General features: G+C 37.9%; 1 protein-coding gene across 1 annotated transcript in view; it reads left to right on the top strand.

Annotated features, from left to right (window-relative positions):
* NUP210 (nucleoporin 210) overlaps positions 1-17,787 on the top strand; it is a 67,538-nt gene that overhangs the window by 13,677 nt on the left and 36,074 nt on the right. Inside the window, exons 4-13 of the mRNA XM_042807036.1 lie at positions 1,647-1,743; positions 4,398-4,548; positions 6,317-6,449; positions 7,169-7,327; positions 7,807-7,875; positions 8,175-8,281; positions 9,363-9,503; positions 10,757-10,894; positions 14,265-14,420; positions 17,275-17,473. Coding sequence (XP_042662970.1) covers positions 1,647-1,743; positions 4,398-4,548; positions 6,317-6,449; positions 7,169-7,327; positions 7,807-7,875; positions 8,175-8,281; positions 9,363-9,503; positions 10,757-10,894; positions 14,265-14,420; positions 17,275-17,473 — 1,350 coding nt within the window. The remainder of the gene's footprint in view (positions 1-1,646; positions 1,744-4,397; positions 4,549-6,316; positions 6,450-7,168; positions 7,328-7,806; positions 7,876-8,174; positions 8,282-9,362; positions 9,504-10,756; positions 10,895-14,264; positions 14,421-17,274; positions 17,474-17,787) is intronic.

Below are 17,787 nucleotides of genomic sequence, written 5' to 3'. Positions count from 1 at the left end.
AGCTCTGGGCCGGGGGGCGGCTGTGGAGCTGGAGCACAAGTCCCCGCCTACACCGACATCTGAGGAGCTGGGGTGGGTAGCGGTACAGCTGGGCTGCAGCTCCTGTGACAGCTGTGTGATCCTGCGGGGAAGGATGAGGATGTAACACGGTTATGGCAAGCGTTGGATTGCCTGTCTGCCTCCCTGGGTGCTGCCTCTGGTGGGCTTCACCTGGAAACAGCTGCTGCCCTCCATGCTGCTGACATAGCCGATCCTCTCTTGCACGAGGGAGATCCTGCATCGCCTGGGGAATGCTCGTGATAGCTGGTCTTTGATAACCTGACCCCAACAGGAGCCGGGACAGCCAGGCCCGAGGGTGGCTCAGAGGCTGTAAGAACAGTTTCGTGCGTTTGCTCCCAGTTCACAGCGGCACTGGCTGTGTCCAGGCACAGCCTCCCCGGCGTGCTGTGACGTGCGTTCCTCCGCTGGCCTTGTTATTTTCAACTGAAGCAAAACAGAAGAGTGTAATACAGCTTTGCAAAGCTAAAGCATACATCATTAAAGAAAGTTAGACTTGAATGCGTATTAAATAATCGAGTCTCAATCAATTTGAATTATATTGCCTTGTGTGTTTAGAGTTTTGTGTTTAAAATCCTATTTATGTGGGATTCAGAGCTGTCTGCAATAAGTTATGTGGAAATGGGAGAAACAACATAGGCTGTGCATCATGTTAACTTGTCTTAAAATATTTTTGCAGCCTAAAATTGTCATAAACCTTTAAGCATAACAATTCGATAAGAAATTTGCTTTGATTCTTACTTTATTAATACAGCTATAAATGACAAAGGGAACAACACAAATGAAAAAATATTTTAAAATACAGTAAATACTGGAATTTCAGCTCTATATTTATTTGTGCCAGTGGACACTGCAGTTAAGAGCAAGACTCATCTTGAAGATGAACATCTTTCAGATAGGCAGCTCCTTATACTTAAATGTAATCATGATAAATCTTTGTTTTCAGTCCGCTTATTCCTTTCTGTTCCATTTTGTTCCTTTCTGTCATTTACAGTTTCTCACATTCTAGTGGTTCACAGTTTCTAGAAAGAAGGTGCTCAGTTTGAGTTCTTTGAGTGAAGAGGTACTCCTCTTATGGTTAAATCATGGTCGTACTCAAAACCAAAACAATATGTCAAAAGTGCAGTTCATCAGTGCTGTGAACTCACGTTACCCAGATGGTATCTCACATCCCGATATTTCAAAATTAAAGATTGCTTAGCAGGTTTTCTTGATGTCCTACTAATATCTAAGAAACAGTAAGGTTTTTGTGGTTAAGGGGGAAAGGTGGTGGTGGGTGCTGAGGATATCTTAGGCCTGACAAGTGGAGGATAGGTGGTGACACCCGTGCCTATCTAGTGGGCTTTGTGAAAAACAAAGTGGCATATGGTGTTGCAAAATGTGAACAGAAAAGCCAGTTATCAGAAACATGTTAAATCTGACAAAGTCAGTAAAGCAAGGTAGATTATGATTTTTAACTAAATACCGGTAGTGCTTCTTTTAGGCATAACAGAGAGAAATTTCACAGGGGAAAAAGTAATAGTTTGTGTTCCGGGAAGACTCTGTGCTTGTTATTTATTTTTGTTTTAATCTGATTGATTGATTTATAGGAAACACTTTCAGCACATTGGCAGGGTTAGCCTTTGACTGGACAATAGTAAAAGACACAGAGGCTGATGGCTACTCAGACTCCCACAATGCATTACGGTAAGTTAATTTAACTTCTTCTCAAAAGTCTTGTGTCCATTAAGTTTGTGTATAAATGTCTCTCCACATCTAGGCACCTTACTGAACTGATGCCTAAAATAATGCTTATGGGTGAATTGTTTCCAGGTTTTTAAGTGCCTGCTCAACAGCCTGGGCGCTCTCATTCCTGTTTAGTTTAACAACTGGGAGTGTTAATGAGCAGCCCTGGTAGCTCTAATGCAACAACTAGAAATAAATAGATGCATTTATTGATCTTCCTGAAACATCTTGTTCAAAAGAAAGATTTATCAATGAGACTGTTCTCAGAATTCCAGCAGAGAGATTTAAAAATTTTTTTTATTATTTTTTTTTTTTAAAAGGATAAAATGTCCTCTTCCATTTCAGAAAGGACCTCTGAACTTGAAGAGTTACAGGTTTTGGTCAACACTTAATTTTGGTGTTGAAATAGCTTTCAAAGTAGCTAACCTTTAAATTGGAACAGAGTAAGTGGCTGCTTGTAAGGTAGATGCAGCTCGCAAGTCCAGGTGAAATAATTCAATGAAAAGTATTCTGTGAAGATATTCAATATATTATATTTAAGATAAAGCAATGAATGGAAAGTACTTGCTTGATAAATAATCCATGGTGCTCGTTTCATCATCTATATTGGCTCAAAGAATAAGTTAACTGGAATCTAGGAGTGCTGTATTTAGTGAAAACCTCTATCCGAAGATCTTGAAAGTGCTTTTTAACTCCCTAATGAGATAAGTGTTTCTCAGTGTTTCTGTATAGTAAGGAAATGTTTCCTCCATTTTATGGAGGTGGAGTTCTTGCCCAAAAGTCAGAAAGCTCACCTGTGGCAGGGATAGGAATAGAATCCAGACCATATGATTTTAAAAAAAATTTTTGTTTCCTCCTATATTTGTCACCAGACCATCTTTGGCCTCTATTTTGGTCGTGTTTTTTTAACTTATTTTATTAAGCACGTGCACTGTGTAGTTTTATAGTGATGACTTCTTTGCTCTGTTCTTCAGTGGCTTCAAACAGAAATTTGAGGTTCCACCCTTATTAAACAAACCGGAATTGAAGGTGACTTAGCAGTACCTTGTATGGGATATTTTTCAAGTTGGACTTCAAGAGTTTTATCTTTGTACCATCTGGTGTCAACGCACCAGGATCCTATTATCTAGCTGTATTATGCTAGTATTCATCATATTGTATGCCATGGTGAATCTTGACTTTGCCCAACATGCATGTTGGTAGAAAAAATGCCTCCCTAATAAAAGTGACTTTGACCAGACTGCAAACACATGAAACATGAGGTTTTCTCATGTAACAATTTACAGACACTTCTCGAGTACAGCTTTAGTCAAAACTTCCCTAACATATAGTAAACTTGTAAGAGGAAATAGATTTAAACTCACGCACCAGAGACTTCGGTTATTTCAGAAAACAGGCTCCAGCAAAATGTAGGTAGATTGCAGGACATAAAATAATGTAGGAAACTATCTTCCTTTAGAGAACCTGGCTTTTTTCATATGGTGAGTATGTGACTACCATGTGGGGAAACCAGCTCTCTTAGAGAGCAGAATGGTTAACTGTTAACTTCCATCCCCAAACCTGTATTCCAGATACATTGGAAAAGGGGTAGGGGTAGCAAACAAGACTTTGCTACTGGGTAAACAAAAACTCCAATTCTGCAGCCTTAGAGAAACAAACGCACAGTAGTACCTGAGGAAAGCCTGATAAGCCCATAATATGCTTGAAGCTGCAGGTATGAGCACGTGGCCCCTGTCACCAGTGGGAACCAGACAGTGTGCTAATTGTTCACTGGGATTTACAATGCAAATCCTAGTCAGTATGGAGCTTTTTGTTTTAGTATGAGCAGTTGCTAGAGATATGATTTTAACCAAACTAATGTTGATATATGCTCTACTGTTAGCACAGATGTGAAAACATAAAAATGTTCTAGTGGTGTTACAGCTTTGCAAAATAAATTATAAACTGTCATAAATATGTTAATATTCATAACTGTTCTCAGTATGGCTTTACGGATTTTACTGTGAAAGTACACATAAAGCCAAACAGATCGTGTGCATACGGAAGCTGGCAACCTTTAAAACATGGTCCTCTTTCAACTTCTGTCTTCTCGTTTACCCATTCATGGCAAATTTCTTTCCTCTCTGTTGTCACATCTCATTGAAATTTTTAACAGTTACTGCAAGTATCCTGCTTATGGATTTTTTTCATAGTCGTTAAATGCATCCTAGCGTTTTCATATAGGTCAAAGTTATGTTCTGGCTGTTAAGCTGTTGCTTTTATAAACATAAGCTTTGGGTCTTTCACATCACTTGTTCCACAATAATCTAGAGAGCTTTTGAAATCTACACCTACTGTAAAAACTGGAGGGATCATTATAGACAACATGTGCAGTCTTCTGATACCTCTTGAAAGCCCACAAACAAGCTTCAAACAAACATTTATCGGTCACAGAAATTAGCTGCAGATATCTTGAAGAATGAGTAAAATTTGGCTATCTCGTCCCAGGCAGACATCTTAAATTTGCTTAAAAAATGGAAGTAGCTGGGAATAGATGCTGGTGGTGTTTCTCTGTTCTCTCTCTTCTACAAAGATTGGTTAACAACTTTCTGAACACTTTTCGGTTCCCCTTTCAGTATACTCAAGTTCTTAGAATCTACTTATATTCCACCTTCCTATATATCAGAGATGGAAAAAGTTGCCAAGCAAGGAGATACCATTTTGGTGTCTGGAATGAAAACAGGGAGTTCTAAATTAAAAGCAAGAATACAGGAAAGTGTGTATAAGGTAAGAAGCTTACATTCTTTTTTTTATTTTATTTATTTTAATTATTCAGTTTTACAGTCCAATGTTAGAGGAGTACATGTTTGCCTTATTGTTCCCGTTGTGGATATCAGTGCTGCATCTCTGCCTTAGAGGATTGTCTCTGTAGCCCATATCACAAAAGATGACAGTGCTGCTCTTGATGACCCTGAAAGGGTTGGAGTTTGGTGCAGTTACCTAACCAGGACAGTGCACGTGCCAGAGAGCGTTTCGAAACCTAACTCTGACAAAAGGCCCTGCGGCAGAGGAATACACTTCAAATGCTTCTGTACAATTTTATTATTCCTGGTAGTCATTTGTATCATATATATATATATATCACTATAGTTATGCTGGATAGGGCACTGGCCCTTAAGCTCTTTTTAAAAATAACCAACTAGAACACTTTAGGGCTCTTTTTCAGTAAATAAATAGCCGAAACAAGTATTTCTGTATTGGATATACCCTTATTTTCCTGTTGTGCTTGAAATGAGTGTTGTATGAATACTTCATTAGTATCTATTTCTACCTCATTAGATTCTGGTCTCCAAGGAGGGGCTTTGGGATCAGTATGTCAGTGCTGCAAGGGTGTTAAACTGCAGTATTGGCCGTCTTCCCAGCTGTTACGTAGATCCATGATGTTTCTTTCTTTGTAACTTGCGGTGCCTGGGTTATGCATTTAACTCTGTAAACAGAGTTGGTTTTTATCTTAATAGAATTTACAAACATGTGAGAGAGATTTTTATGGATTATCATTTACAGGAATACTTGGCATTGTGCTAGTATCAACTTAGTACCGCACCTTAAAAGAAAATCTTCTCTATAATGGGGGGAGTGAGTTCTGAAGTTCATCTCCTCTGCAGTCTTTTGCAGATTTGTGTTACTGTATGTTGTACTTAATGTTTTTGCTTAAAGCATAATTGTCTTGGACTATCTAACCCATACCTGTAAAGTGTTCTGTGAAAATATTATCTTAACATATGTAATACTAACAGGGCACAAAAAATAGTGCATGTTAAGAATTGTATTCTTGTTACAGTTCTGCCTAATTGTGCTGAATATATTTACTCTACATGATAGCAGTCTGACTTTTTTTGTTGTTGAATGCTTGTAGCTTGGTCAGTTTTCTGTTTTAATATTTTTGTTTTTCTGAATTAATTTTGAGCTGATAGGGTAAGTAAAATTGAGGTAATATCAGTCCATTTGCATTTTATTATGGCTTTCTGGTTAGTTCCTTCAAATCTTTCTCTGCTACCATACTGAATGTTTTCAGTGAACATCCCTCAAACAACTGTAATAAAATTTATACAATTATCTGTTGTATTCCTAATTTAATAGACCAATGAGTTTGATAGATTCCTTAGTGAAGTTATAATGGATACGTAGTACGAAGGTACCATGTCCTACAGTAGGGAAAATAAATTTCTATATGTCTGAATAGTCACTTTGAATCTGTCTCAAGTTCTTCCGTGTTCTCCAGAAAACTGAACCAAAATGATGTCTATACAGGCTTGATTTTTTTTTTTTCTTCAGCCTTGCATGGTACGCACAGAGCAGATATCTATACTATTCATTGCCCCTTGCATTTCCCTGTTGTGACAAAATTTGAGATGATAATAAAGAGCCAATTACAGCAAGTAATATTTTTCACTTATAGATTATAAGTTACTGCTGCATGGTCTGTTTCAAACAGATGAGCTGCTTTAAATGTGGTTGCTTTTTCTTTTTTTTTTTTTTTTTCCTCAATCAATAGCATGTACATCCTGCAGAAGTCAGATTGCTTATTTTGGAAAACATCCTTTTAAATCCAGCATATGACATTTATCTTCTGGTAGGAACATCAGTTCAGTACAGAGTTCAGAAAATAAGGCAAGGGAAGATTACAGGTTTGTCTTTTTTTTTCTTTTAAATGCTTTTTGTGAATTTTTAACCACTAAGAAACCTTTAATTGTGTTTAAACTACTTTGTTAATATTTAATACTGTTTTCCTAAACCATGTGGTAATACAGCTGTTTAGTTTTTTATTTCAAAAAAACTTGTGTCTATAAAGGATATACTCTTGCAAATTTGTCAACATGAAGGTAAGGGTAATTTAGAATAGGAGTTAACACTACCATTTTACATGTACTCATTTATTTCACACTGACTAAAAAACTGTATCTGACTTTCTTAGTTAAATCAAATTTAGATTAGCAACTTTTCTAACAGAAAATATTTTATTGACAAATGGAATGATGGCTCACTACATCAGCTAGTCATGCAGAATGGAGTGGCAGAAATTGTCAGTAACTTGTAGGAAGTAATTTGAACACTTTTGAAGCTGGGATTTGATTGGATGCTAGGTCTAAACAGTGGGGTGATATCAGTTGGAAATTCCATCTTCAGAGAAATTAGAGTTAGGGGAGAAGCTCCTCTTGTGTGTGTGTGTGTGTGTGTGTGTGTGTGTTGATATAATCACAGAAATGCTATTTCTACAAGACATTAAAAATACTGATTTAATGTGTGCACTGGGCATTGATAAAAGTTAATCGGCAATAACTGCCAGCATCCAAACACCGACACACTTGCTTTTATTGTTTCATATGTTGTCTTGGTTTTTGTACAGAACTAATGATGCCGTCTGATCAGTATGAACTGCAGCTACAGAACAACGTGCTTGGTCCCGAGGGAGATCCGTCCTGGCCGGTTGCCAAGTTGGACCAGGCAACATCGGTTGTAACTGCACTGCAGCAGGGACAAACTAACCTCATACTGGGGCACAAGAGTATCCTTCCTATGTGGTGCTTTTCTGTCCACGTCTTCATGGCAGGAGACAAACTTTCCACCCTTTGCAGCATAAAAAGAGAAAATTACCCACCTTTGTACCAGTAGTCTTGAAAATCAGGGGCACCTGGTGGAGGCACAGAAAGCAGCATGGCTGTGAATTCAGTCTCAACAGAGCTGCTGGATTCCTTGAAATGTTCTAAGAAATGAGGTTGGCAAAAGATCAATTAAATCATGTCTGCTCCCCTCAGTCAGTGTGGGAATGTGATGCAGCTTTACTTAGTTTTTATATTTAGAGCATTCTATTCTCTAGTGGAATCTCTCTGAAATGCTCACTGTCTTTCAGGGTAGTAGGGATAACATTTATTTTCGGTGTGCAATTAGCTTTAAATATCCAAAGAGGCACAAGGAGCCCCAGGAACAAGCTGATCTTTACTTGACTTTTGGCAAAAATTTTCTGTTCCTTTACTGAGACTTCAGGTATTCGCATGCAAGGTGTTTCCAGACTACCAAACAGCACGATCTATGTTGTAAATCCTGGGTATTTAGGTTGGTACGGGTTGCAATTTTCCTGATTGCTTCGTGTAATTTCTTGCCTTGTTTATGCGTTGGTGTTTTTATGTGTGTATATACACGCTTCCATTTCTTGTATTACTTTTCATAGGAAAAGTAATTTTATTCATAACAATAGGTTTAATAGTAAGTCTTCGTTTTCTTTCATGTTTGTATGCAGCAGCTTAAAACAATGACTGTGCATCTTCAGAATGTGGGCACCAGAAGCAAAATGCTTATATCCATTACATAAAGAGGCTGTTGGTTTGTGCTGTTCAATATTTCCTGTTTTGTAGGATTTACAGTTCATCCAGGTGACAGATGGGTCCTAGAAACAGGCAGACTTTATGAAATTACAATTGAAGTGTATGATAAATCAAGCAATAAGGTGTATTTATCTGATGTAAGTTGAAATGTTGCTATACTTCCGTCTGTCTCCTAAATTCTGGCTTTCTTTGAAATTAGTTGAGTAGCTTATCTACATTGTGTTAAGACATTTCAAAGCATGTTGTTTCTCACCTTTTCCTTTTTTTCCTTCTGTTTTGTTGTGGTTGGTTGTTTTTTAAAATAAATCACTCTGGGCGTTTCGTTGTAAAAGTGCCCATTGCAGTCTAAGCTTTCCAGAAAAAAAACTGCAAGAAGTTGGACAAACATGTAACATAAGCTTTGCACTGGGAATGACAAACCAATGTAACTGCTGGAGAGCAGTACTAATATGGTCCTTCAGCTCATCAATCCCCCCAAATATAATATTGTGATGTCTATAGACAGTCTTTCCTATTAAAGACTGAGGTGTAAGGTAGGCTTTGTAACACTCTTGGGGAACTACCCGTTTCCTTTCAGCTGATTATGGGAAAAGCTTAGATGATTAGCTAGCATTAAAACACTTCACTGTTTGGTAGTTAAGTAAGATGAATTCTAGATACTAGGTACCAAATATATATTGCTCTTAAAAAAACAAACAAAAAAAAAAAAAAAAACAAAAAAAACCACGTGATTTAAATAGTTCACTTGCAAGCAGAAAAATGTTATTAAATTACTGCTCTTCAGAATATCATGTTTCTGGGAGTGGTTTTTTATTTGCACTTATTTGCTTCCTGAGATACATATCTGAGTTTCAGATAGACCTCAGAAGAAACGTGCTATTGAGTCAGTATATTTGCATGTTCTTCCCCTTCTGTGTTTAAGAATGACAAAATCAAGAAATTATTGTAAAATATGAATTATTTAGTGATATAAATATTGGTACTTTTCATGTTAAATTACATGTTGCTGATAATTTTAAAAAGTAAATATTTTCTGTGGAGTTAATGCTGTGTCTAAAAGATACAATTTTTTGAAAGATTGAAACTTTCATAGGGTTTCAGATAAGTTTATTTGAACTGTCCTTAAACAATTGTTTTGTCATTGATCTGTTGCTAATAAATTTATGGCTGTCTGTATGCTATTAGTGTGGCAATATCTATTTAATGTTCTGATTTTAGAATATCAGAATTAATACAAAGATGTCCAAAGAATATTTTGAGGTGCTGCAGTCCTCTCTGAATGGATCCTATCATTATGTGAAAGCAATAAAGAAGGGTCAGACTATTATTGATGCTGCACTGACGTCAGTAGTAGATCAGGTATGTTTTTATAGTAACTCTTCTGCTTTACTGTTAGGCCTGAAAATGATTTACTTGTGCAGTAGTGACTTAATGGTGACGTAGTAAAAGGAAACCTAAGAATTACGTGGGTCTAAGATGTCTTTAATTAAACAGATTAAGAACCCAATTCTAACGTCCTTAAATTAGGAAAACTGTCAATTAAGTCAACAGAGGATTTGCTTGAATAAAGACTGTGGGATTTTGCAACTGAGCATGTGGCAAACACCTCTTCAACTAGTGGTGCACAGCACTGATTTGGGTTTTTTCATGGTAGATACTTATGTGGGCACAGATCGTTTCCTTGTGCTGGTGCAAAAGTCCTCTCACATTCTCTGAGTGAATTTTACAATTTATTGTGGTAGGATCATCAGTGTCATACCCGGGCCTTGTGCTGCATTCAGTAACATTTGGAAAGTTTTCTGTCATTTGGTAAGTGGTGCTAAATGCTGGAATGAAAATCTGCCAAATGTATCAGCCTGCAAATTTCTTCAAATTAATATCCATTAACTTTCTGCTAGATGGGCAGGCTGCTGAATGTATGGCTAACTAGGGCACGTGGTGTGAAAGTGATTTGCTTTTGCTTGAACCTTGGAAAAATTCAACACTTCAACCCCATTTGCTGTGAAATTGTTTTTGTGATTCCTTGAGTAGGATTTAGTAGATCCTTGTATATCATGAGCCATGCTTATTCTCTATGTCAGAGAGGTGTTCTGGAATGAAATGAGATCTACTGAGACCTTTTTAAAGTTTTCCTTCAGAGCTTCAGTTAGAAACAGTATGTTGTGCTGGAGGGTTATGGCATTACAATCACAGCAAAGATGTAAAGGCTGGTATTTTGGGATGGGTCTTTTAGGCTGAGTTTTGTCATCACCTGCTGCAGAGTAGAATGAGGAAAGAGTAAATGTGGGTGTGGAGTTACCAGATTAATTCTCCAGATGAGGTCTCAGAAACTAGGAGTAGTGAGAGAGTCTATTTCTTATTGCTGTTTGTCTTTTAAATTAATATGAGCACCTGTATCTCCATAGTAATATTACTCATTTAATACAATAGCACATGTTGCTGCCATGAGCTGACTATTTGTTTGCAAGTAACGCTGTTTATAAGTGACCCTAAATAGTTGCTTTCCTTTCTCTCTGAGATGTTTTCAACAACTTGACCATATATAAGGACTGAACATGATTGCTAGGAAGTACTATGGTGTCATTATAATACTGTGCTGCTACTTTTTGTAGGATGGAGGTGTCCATACATTACCAGTTCCAGTGCGCAACCAGCAAGATGTTGAAATATATATTCCCATAGTTCTTTCACCCAGCATTTTGACGTTTCCTTGGCAGCCAAAAGCAGGAGTCTACCAGTACACCATACAGGTATGCCAAACAAGTATCTAAATGCAGGAAGTACTGCGCCTGCTTGAGCAATAATGCCTGTAGCCACTTTACAGAGAGCTGACTTTGGATACTTCAGGCACAGTGATATCCAAAACTTTATTTGGAGGAATTTTGTTGGATGTTAGTTGCAGAAATTAAAGTGTAGTTAAGAAAACACATGAAAAACCCAACAAACATAAAAACCCCACTGACTTTTACCTCTTGTTTTTCATTCACTTCCTCTCTCCCTTATGTATGCACCACACACGTATGCACAGAGTGGTTTGAAATTACAGAAAACATCATAGGTACAAAGCTTAATAGTAATAATTTGAGGCTGCAATTTACTGTAAAGGGGTGGAAATATGGGAGTATGAATTGGAGTGTGAAGTGGCTGCAAAAGATCGTGACAAGATCAGTGAGCAGTGTCCTATCAAACTTTGACATCAGTATCCTTCGCTCTCCACACATCTCATGTTTCTAATAAAAAGTAGGCAAATACGGAGGCAAATGCCACAGTTTCACTTACAGGATGCCCTTCTAAAGGGACTTTTGTCTTCTATTTCTTATGTGTCTTTGCTCCCATGCTGCCAATCCTTCTGTACATTCCATGAAGCAAATGGCTTGTCTTCCAGTATCCAGAGTATAGCCTAGCTGAAGAAAGGAACATTGTGCTTCCCCAGCCCAGACTTACACCCCAGTTCAACGATACCCAGGTCCTGCCATCAAGTGTTTCATCCACCATTCCCACCTCTCCCTTTTAGGATGATGTAGTGCTGAGTTTTGGGTCTGCCTTCAGGTAAATAGTATACAAAAAGAGGCAGCGGGATACGTGGTGTCTGAAGTAAACAAATCAATCTCATAGGGATAAAATTGCATTCTCTAGTGTAAATCTGAAGTTAACACCATGGAGTTCAGCGCTGTCATCTGTATTTTTGATTTCTGTGGGATTAGTTTGGTTTAGTTTATGCTATACCCAACCACACCAGCAGAGTGTGGTAAAAATTCTTAGTACAAATGTGCATTTTCAATACTTCATCATAACTTCTGCAAGAGTTTTCCCAGTAAGGGAAAGTAAATATGGTTTTCCGTTTCCCACCTCTTTTACAGTTATTTCCTTGTCACAGCTTATCTTGCATGTATCATCAAATATCTCACTAGAGGACATTCTTTTATGTTACTCCAATATTTTGCATCAGTATTCTTACTTTACTGTGGTTTTTTTTTTTTTTTTTTTTTAATGAAAGAAACCCACTTTTTTTCTCCCAGCATTTAAATTAGCTTGCATTTATTGAAACAGAACATTTTCCCAATCTGCCCATTCAACAATGCTAGTGGTTGTTTACAGTAGCACACAGCTTGACTGTTGTTCCTGCCTGTAGATTAGTGTTTGCCTCCTACTCAAGTTTTCTGAGTCAGGCTATTTTAAATTGGTGAATAGACTTTTTTCTGAAAGTATGTTGAAAAGGATTTTTGGATCTAGCCAAATTCTGTTTATAGCTAAAGTTACTCCTTCCAGATGGTATCAGAATGACTTTTAGGTTTTACTTTGTCAGCTGTCTGTCTTTTTTTTTTTGTTGGTTGCTTTGTTCATATTTGTGCTAATAAGATGGCTTCTGTTGCATGTAAAAAAAAAAGGGGGGGGAAGGAAGTGAAGAGAAGTGCCATCTTTGTGAAGTACATGGAGGTGATTTTTTTTTTTTTTTTCTAGTGAGGGCATCACTATCACTGGTAAGAGTTTGTGGAGTGGAGTTCAGCTAACAGGCTGTGGATAATGATTAGACTGAAATAGAAGCTGATTTACCCTTTCTCTCCTCAGTGCAAACTGACTGCTAGAGAGAAAAATGTAATAATGCATCTGGTTTGTATGGCAACGAGATGTGACTCCATAGAATTGTTAAGAATTAGGTATTTCTATTTTCTTTTTTCTGCTCATTTCCAATTTGAATTGAAAATATCTTTACAGAACATTCTGAACTTTTACTTTCTATAAGCATTTCTCACCACATCCCATGCATCTCCTTCTGTCACACACTGTTACCTATTTATCCATTTGCCTTTGTCCAGTGCTCTTTCTTTTTTTTTAAAAGAACTTACTTTAAAAATGCTTTATTCTCAGTATACCCTTCTGCACAGTATTTGTCTCAACAGACACTTCCTATAGCTCACAATAATGATGTTTAAAACCTATTCATTTTACAGCATTGTAATGATTATGTTTTTTCAGTAACCATTATTATATATCTAGGAGGAAAATACTCCGCTTGCATTGGCAAGATGGTTTTTGGCCCTTCTCTTTATAAATGATGAACCTGCAGCAGATATTACCCTGACCTGGCTGCCAAGTGGTCATACAGTGGATATAGTAATTTGTACTGATGTGGACCATAATATCAAGTAACTAGTTCTTACCCTTCTGTAGAATAATTCTACTCACTTAAGCTCTTCTAATAGCGAAACAACCCTTCAAGCGCTGGGAGCTCTAAGAAGAGAGTGGGGTTTTCTTTTCTGTTGGTTTGGGTTTTTTTTATGGGAATCTGCATGATAAAGCTGAGCTTGTAAGTTTGGCAGTTACTGACTACATCTCTGAAAAGCCATTGTAGGCACGTAGCCTCTAGGTTTCGCAGACCCTCACAGTGCTTGTGGTGAGAATGGGCAGTTTCCATGTGTGCCTATTGCTCATTCTGTGACTGATCAGTTGCTGGAGCAGCATGTTTGTTGAATGGCTGCAGGTAGACATGCTGATTTTCAGCCTGAAAATAAAGTAGCCATGCCAAGAAGAGAGGAACTTTTTTTCTTTTTTTTCCCCTCTTGCCTCATTCCCTCCCTGCCTCCCACCTTCTTTTCTCTTCTCTTTAGATCCCTTAACAATTCCCATTGAAAGAAGCTAGTAGGTACAGAGTGCCAGGTTAGCAGCAATGAGACCCAAAATCAGCAGTTCAGCTGTCAGCAACAGAGAAACAGTGGGAGTTTTCAGAGGTACAATAATCCCACGTGCCAGGCTTCTGATATGCTGACCTGTGAAACGCTCTGCTGATTCTAGGCACTATCAGTCCCTGGGAGTTGTGAGTGTTGGACATCTGCGCTGGGAGAGATATTTGGGTTAGCAGCACTGGTGAGCATGTAGGATACGTGCATGAAGAAAGCTGAAATTAAAATGAATGAAGGGTAGTCATCTCATCTCTTACTTTACCTTGCTTATTGAAAGCCCTGAGGTGTTATTTTCTTTGTATTTCCTCGATAATATCATTGTTGTTGCTCAGTGTGTCCCTGGTTTTCATGCAAAATATTCAAAGGCTTCACAGGTAAGAAATGTGAGAACCATATACTTTTTTTAGAATAGTTGACAGATTTTCTCTCTGTATTCTAGGTTCATGGTGGAAGTGGAAATTTCAGCTGGTCCTATTCTAACCAGGCAGTTGCTACAGTGACAGTCAAAGGAGTAATGACAACTGGAAGTGATATTGGCGTCAGTGTTATTCAGGCAATTGATGTCCAGAATCAGTTGCATTATGGAGAAATGAAGGTAAAACTCGGATTTTCCCTCATCACTCCTGAGTATGGCTTTTTTCTGTTTGTGCTTCTGAGGATTCAAGCTCTCCACTGTATTAACTTTAATTCCATATTTGCCCCTTCCCAATTTCCTTGGCAAGTCTTTTTCCTTGTTGAAAATTTTGAGTGTAAGAAGGAAATAGTAATTTACTACTGGCCTGGCCATCTAAGCAGACAAGCCAAACTAAAAATGCATTCTGCAGGGTAAGAGATGAGTGTTTTCCCTAGATATAAAAGAATGACAGATACCATTAAGATGCAGAAGGAAATTCCTGCCTGTAAAAGTGGCTGAAATTAATATAGTGCCACATAATCAATCTAGATATAAGAGCTCGCCAAGAAAAAATTATCTTTTAGGAAAATAAGGAGAAAATGGGAATGAAAATTGTCCATCCCAAGAGGTTGGGTCTCTGTGCACATTGTACCCTGTTCTTAGGATTTGGTGAGGGTGATTGGTGTGGTATGGAGTGAAGAAAATACAGGAACAGGATATGTGATGTCCTCACAGGAAAGTGTGCAAAGATAGTTGAAGAAGCTGCTGTCGTTCACACTGTAAATCTACAATCTTAGGTATTTTTCTCTAGAATGTTACTGATTTGGAAATATCTCCTTCTGTCCTTTGGATACGGATAATTTTCCTTAATGAAACTGTGTCAGTGCTTACTCTCTCTGTCAAGCTGTTAAGAACTGCCAGGCCTACAACATGATAGAATAGAAACTAAAAGTAAGTACTACTGTGGTGTACATTCCCTACTGTGAAGTAGTACTGCTCTGCTACCTTCACAAATTCAGGCGTTTTAATCTATGCTTTAACTCTGTGCCTTTTGCAAAGAGCTAAGCATTGGAATGGAAATGTGACAGTAGAGGAAGCTTGCTTCTGACCTCTGAAAAACTAAGAGATAAGTGTACTGAGCACATGTGAGCAATCTGGGATCCAGAGGCTGTGTTTATCGAACTGCATGGTCATAAATGAAATAGGTTTGTTTATGCCAGACAGCTGCTATTGAGGCTGGCAAACAACCTCCATTTGGCTAAAGCTTTATAAAGGTGATGGCCTTTGTTTCTGAGGGAGCATTGAAGTTGATTTAGGAAGCATGTCTTGCAGGACTGCGGGCAGTGCACCTTCCTTCCAGTATACATGCCTGTAATTTCACAACTGATGGAGAAAGACGACTGCGTCAAATATACATACATTAGCTATACAAAATACCTCATAATTTCTAAGTATTTCCACATGCAGCACTGCTGTAACTGTTGTAATGCACTTCTGTTACACCAAAGTCACTTTTGACAAAAGTGTTAAAAAATTTGTTTGGTTAAGACTGCCAAGTCTGTCCCATAATGAAGAGAGATTTACGTATGCACATACCTTTCCTCTTTTTTTTTAGGAGCAAATTAGCTTGGTTTTTGTGTGCTCAGATTATTTATATCAATTCTGCAAAATGGTTTTGAGAGGTACTGTAAACTTCATGCTTAAAATAATGACACAAATTAAAATTTGTGCAGAATTTAGTTTACAGGCTTTCTCTGAAATTATTCTCTGGCCAACCAAGGATGCTGCTTTTTAACAGTGCGACAGTTACCAGCAGGAGATACAGGAATGAAGGTTTTTCTGTTAAAACTTCTTATTTTCAAACATAAGTCAAAGCATGAAGACAGAATAAATACTTCTCCCCATGTGCGATTTCAGAGCAGTACATTGCACAATCTGAATAGGTTATTTTTGAATGTCTTCGTTCTTGTGCTAGGAATTGAATTCTTCATAGAATAACTCTGAAGAGTTCTATTTAATGACCTCAGTGAGCAAGTTTTAGGAATAGTTAACTACATTCCACAAGGATTACAGTTGTAACTCTGTGGTTCAGCATTCTATCCTGAAGCCATTTGCAGGTGGTTAGGAAATTAGGATATTGAAAATGAAAAGCTTTGATCATACACATTGTTACAAAATGTGTAGCCAGTCTGTGGTGGATTGTTTAACATTAATGGAAAAAGTAGCAAATCAGAATTAAAAATAATACAGTTAAGGCTTGTCCATCAATATACCAGCTATAATAGCATGGAAGATCTATTTCTGCTGGTCTTATTTCTGAAAGTAATCCTTTTGATTTCAAAAGTATCTCTCACATAAAGATTACTTGTTGCAGCAGAAGGTTGTTAGATTAGGTAGTAGATACTTGTTCACTTTAGATTTCTGGCGTATTACTGTGGGGAAATGTTGAGCCTTGGACACCTTTAAAAATGCTTTGCTGACAGAAATGCAAGAAAGAAGAAGAAAAAAAAAAAAGTCCATTGAGGAAATATTTGGGTCAGTAGTTCCCTTAACTTCTATATACCTGCTACTGTGAGTGGTGGAGGCTGGGGAGCCCTGCTCTTTAGCAAGGTCTAGCTCCAATATTTACACTGTGAAAGTCAAGGGTGGATACTAAACCTGTCCCGGTTGGTGCCAGTATCTCCTGGAGGGATCGTGCAGCTTAGTCCACACTTTCAAATCAGCAAAGCAGAAGAGAGAATTACAGAAGTAATGGTAAAAGGATCACCAAGCTAATGTGAACTTGGACTCTTATGGGAAAAGAGCACTAAAATACTAGCAAATTATCCTGGCCCTTTCTGATACCTTTCTGTGTCAGGCAAACACAAAACCAGTGTTGAATCTGAGAAGAATGGTTTCCACCCATTAGAGGGAAGTCAGCAGCTGGCTAATTAATGAGAGGGCTAGTTAAAATAAGGAGAGCATATTGAAGTCTATTTTGTCTTGCTTTCTTCCTGTTAGCTTTTTGTGGGGTTATGTTCATACATCTCTGGCCTGTGTTTCTTTCCTCCTTCAGGTGTACGTAACTGAACCTAGCGGGATGGAGTTCACACCATGTCAAGTTGAAGCACGTGTTGGCCAGATATTGGAGCTGCCACTGAGGATTAATGGCCTAACAAATGTTGAAACAGGCGAGACAGTCCCACTGAGCGACTGCTCACACTTTGATCTAGTTGTGGAAGTAGAAAACCGTGGTGTGTTCAGGTCACTTCCAGGTGATTTGACCCCTTCCCTCTTTCGAAAGTTAAATTAAGATGTTGCTAAGTCACACATCTTTAAATCACTCTTTCAGTTGCTGTGTACAGTATTCCCACAGAGGTGCTTAACTTTAGAGGTGGGGATCAGAGTAGTTTTGTTGTGAGGATGCATTTATTTTTTTATGCAGTACTTCCCTCTGATACTTTTTATGTTTTGGGGGATTCTGAAAGCATTTTGGCAGTTATTTTATTGGATAACGTGTAATGTCCTGTATGTCTTTCTACTGATTTAGTATTTTTAACGTGCTTCTGTAACAAATCTAATGGGTTTT

This window comes from Tyto alba, unplaced genomic scaffold (assembly GCF_018691265.1).
Source record: "Tyto alba isolate M040663 unplaced genomic scaffold, T.alba_DEE_v4.0 Super-Scaffold_49, whole genome shotgun sequence".
Taxonomy (NCBI): domain Eukaryota; kingdom Metazoa; phylum Chordata; class Aves; order Strigiformes; family Tytonidae; genus Tyto; species Tyto alba.
This window is presented reverse-complemented; position numbering and strand designations above follow the sequence as displayed.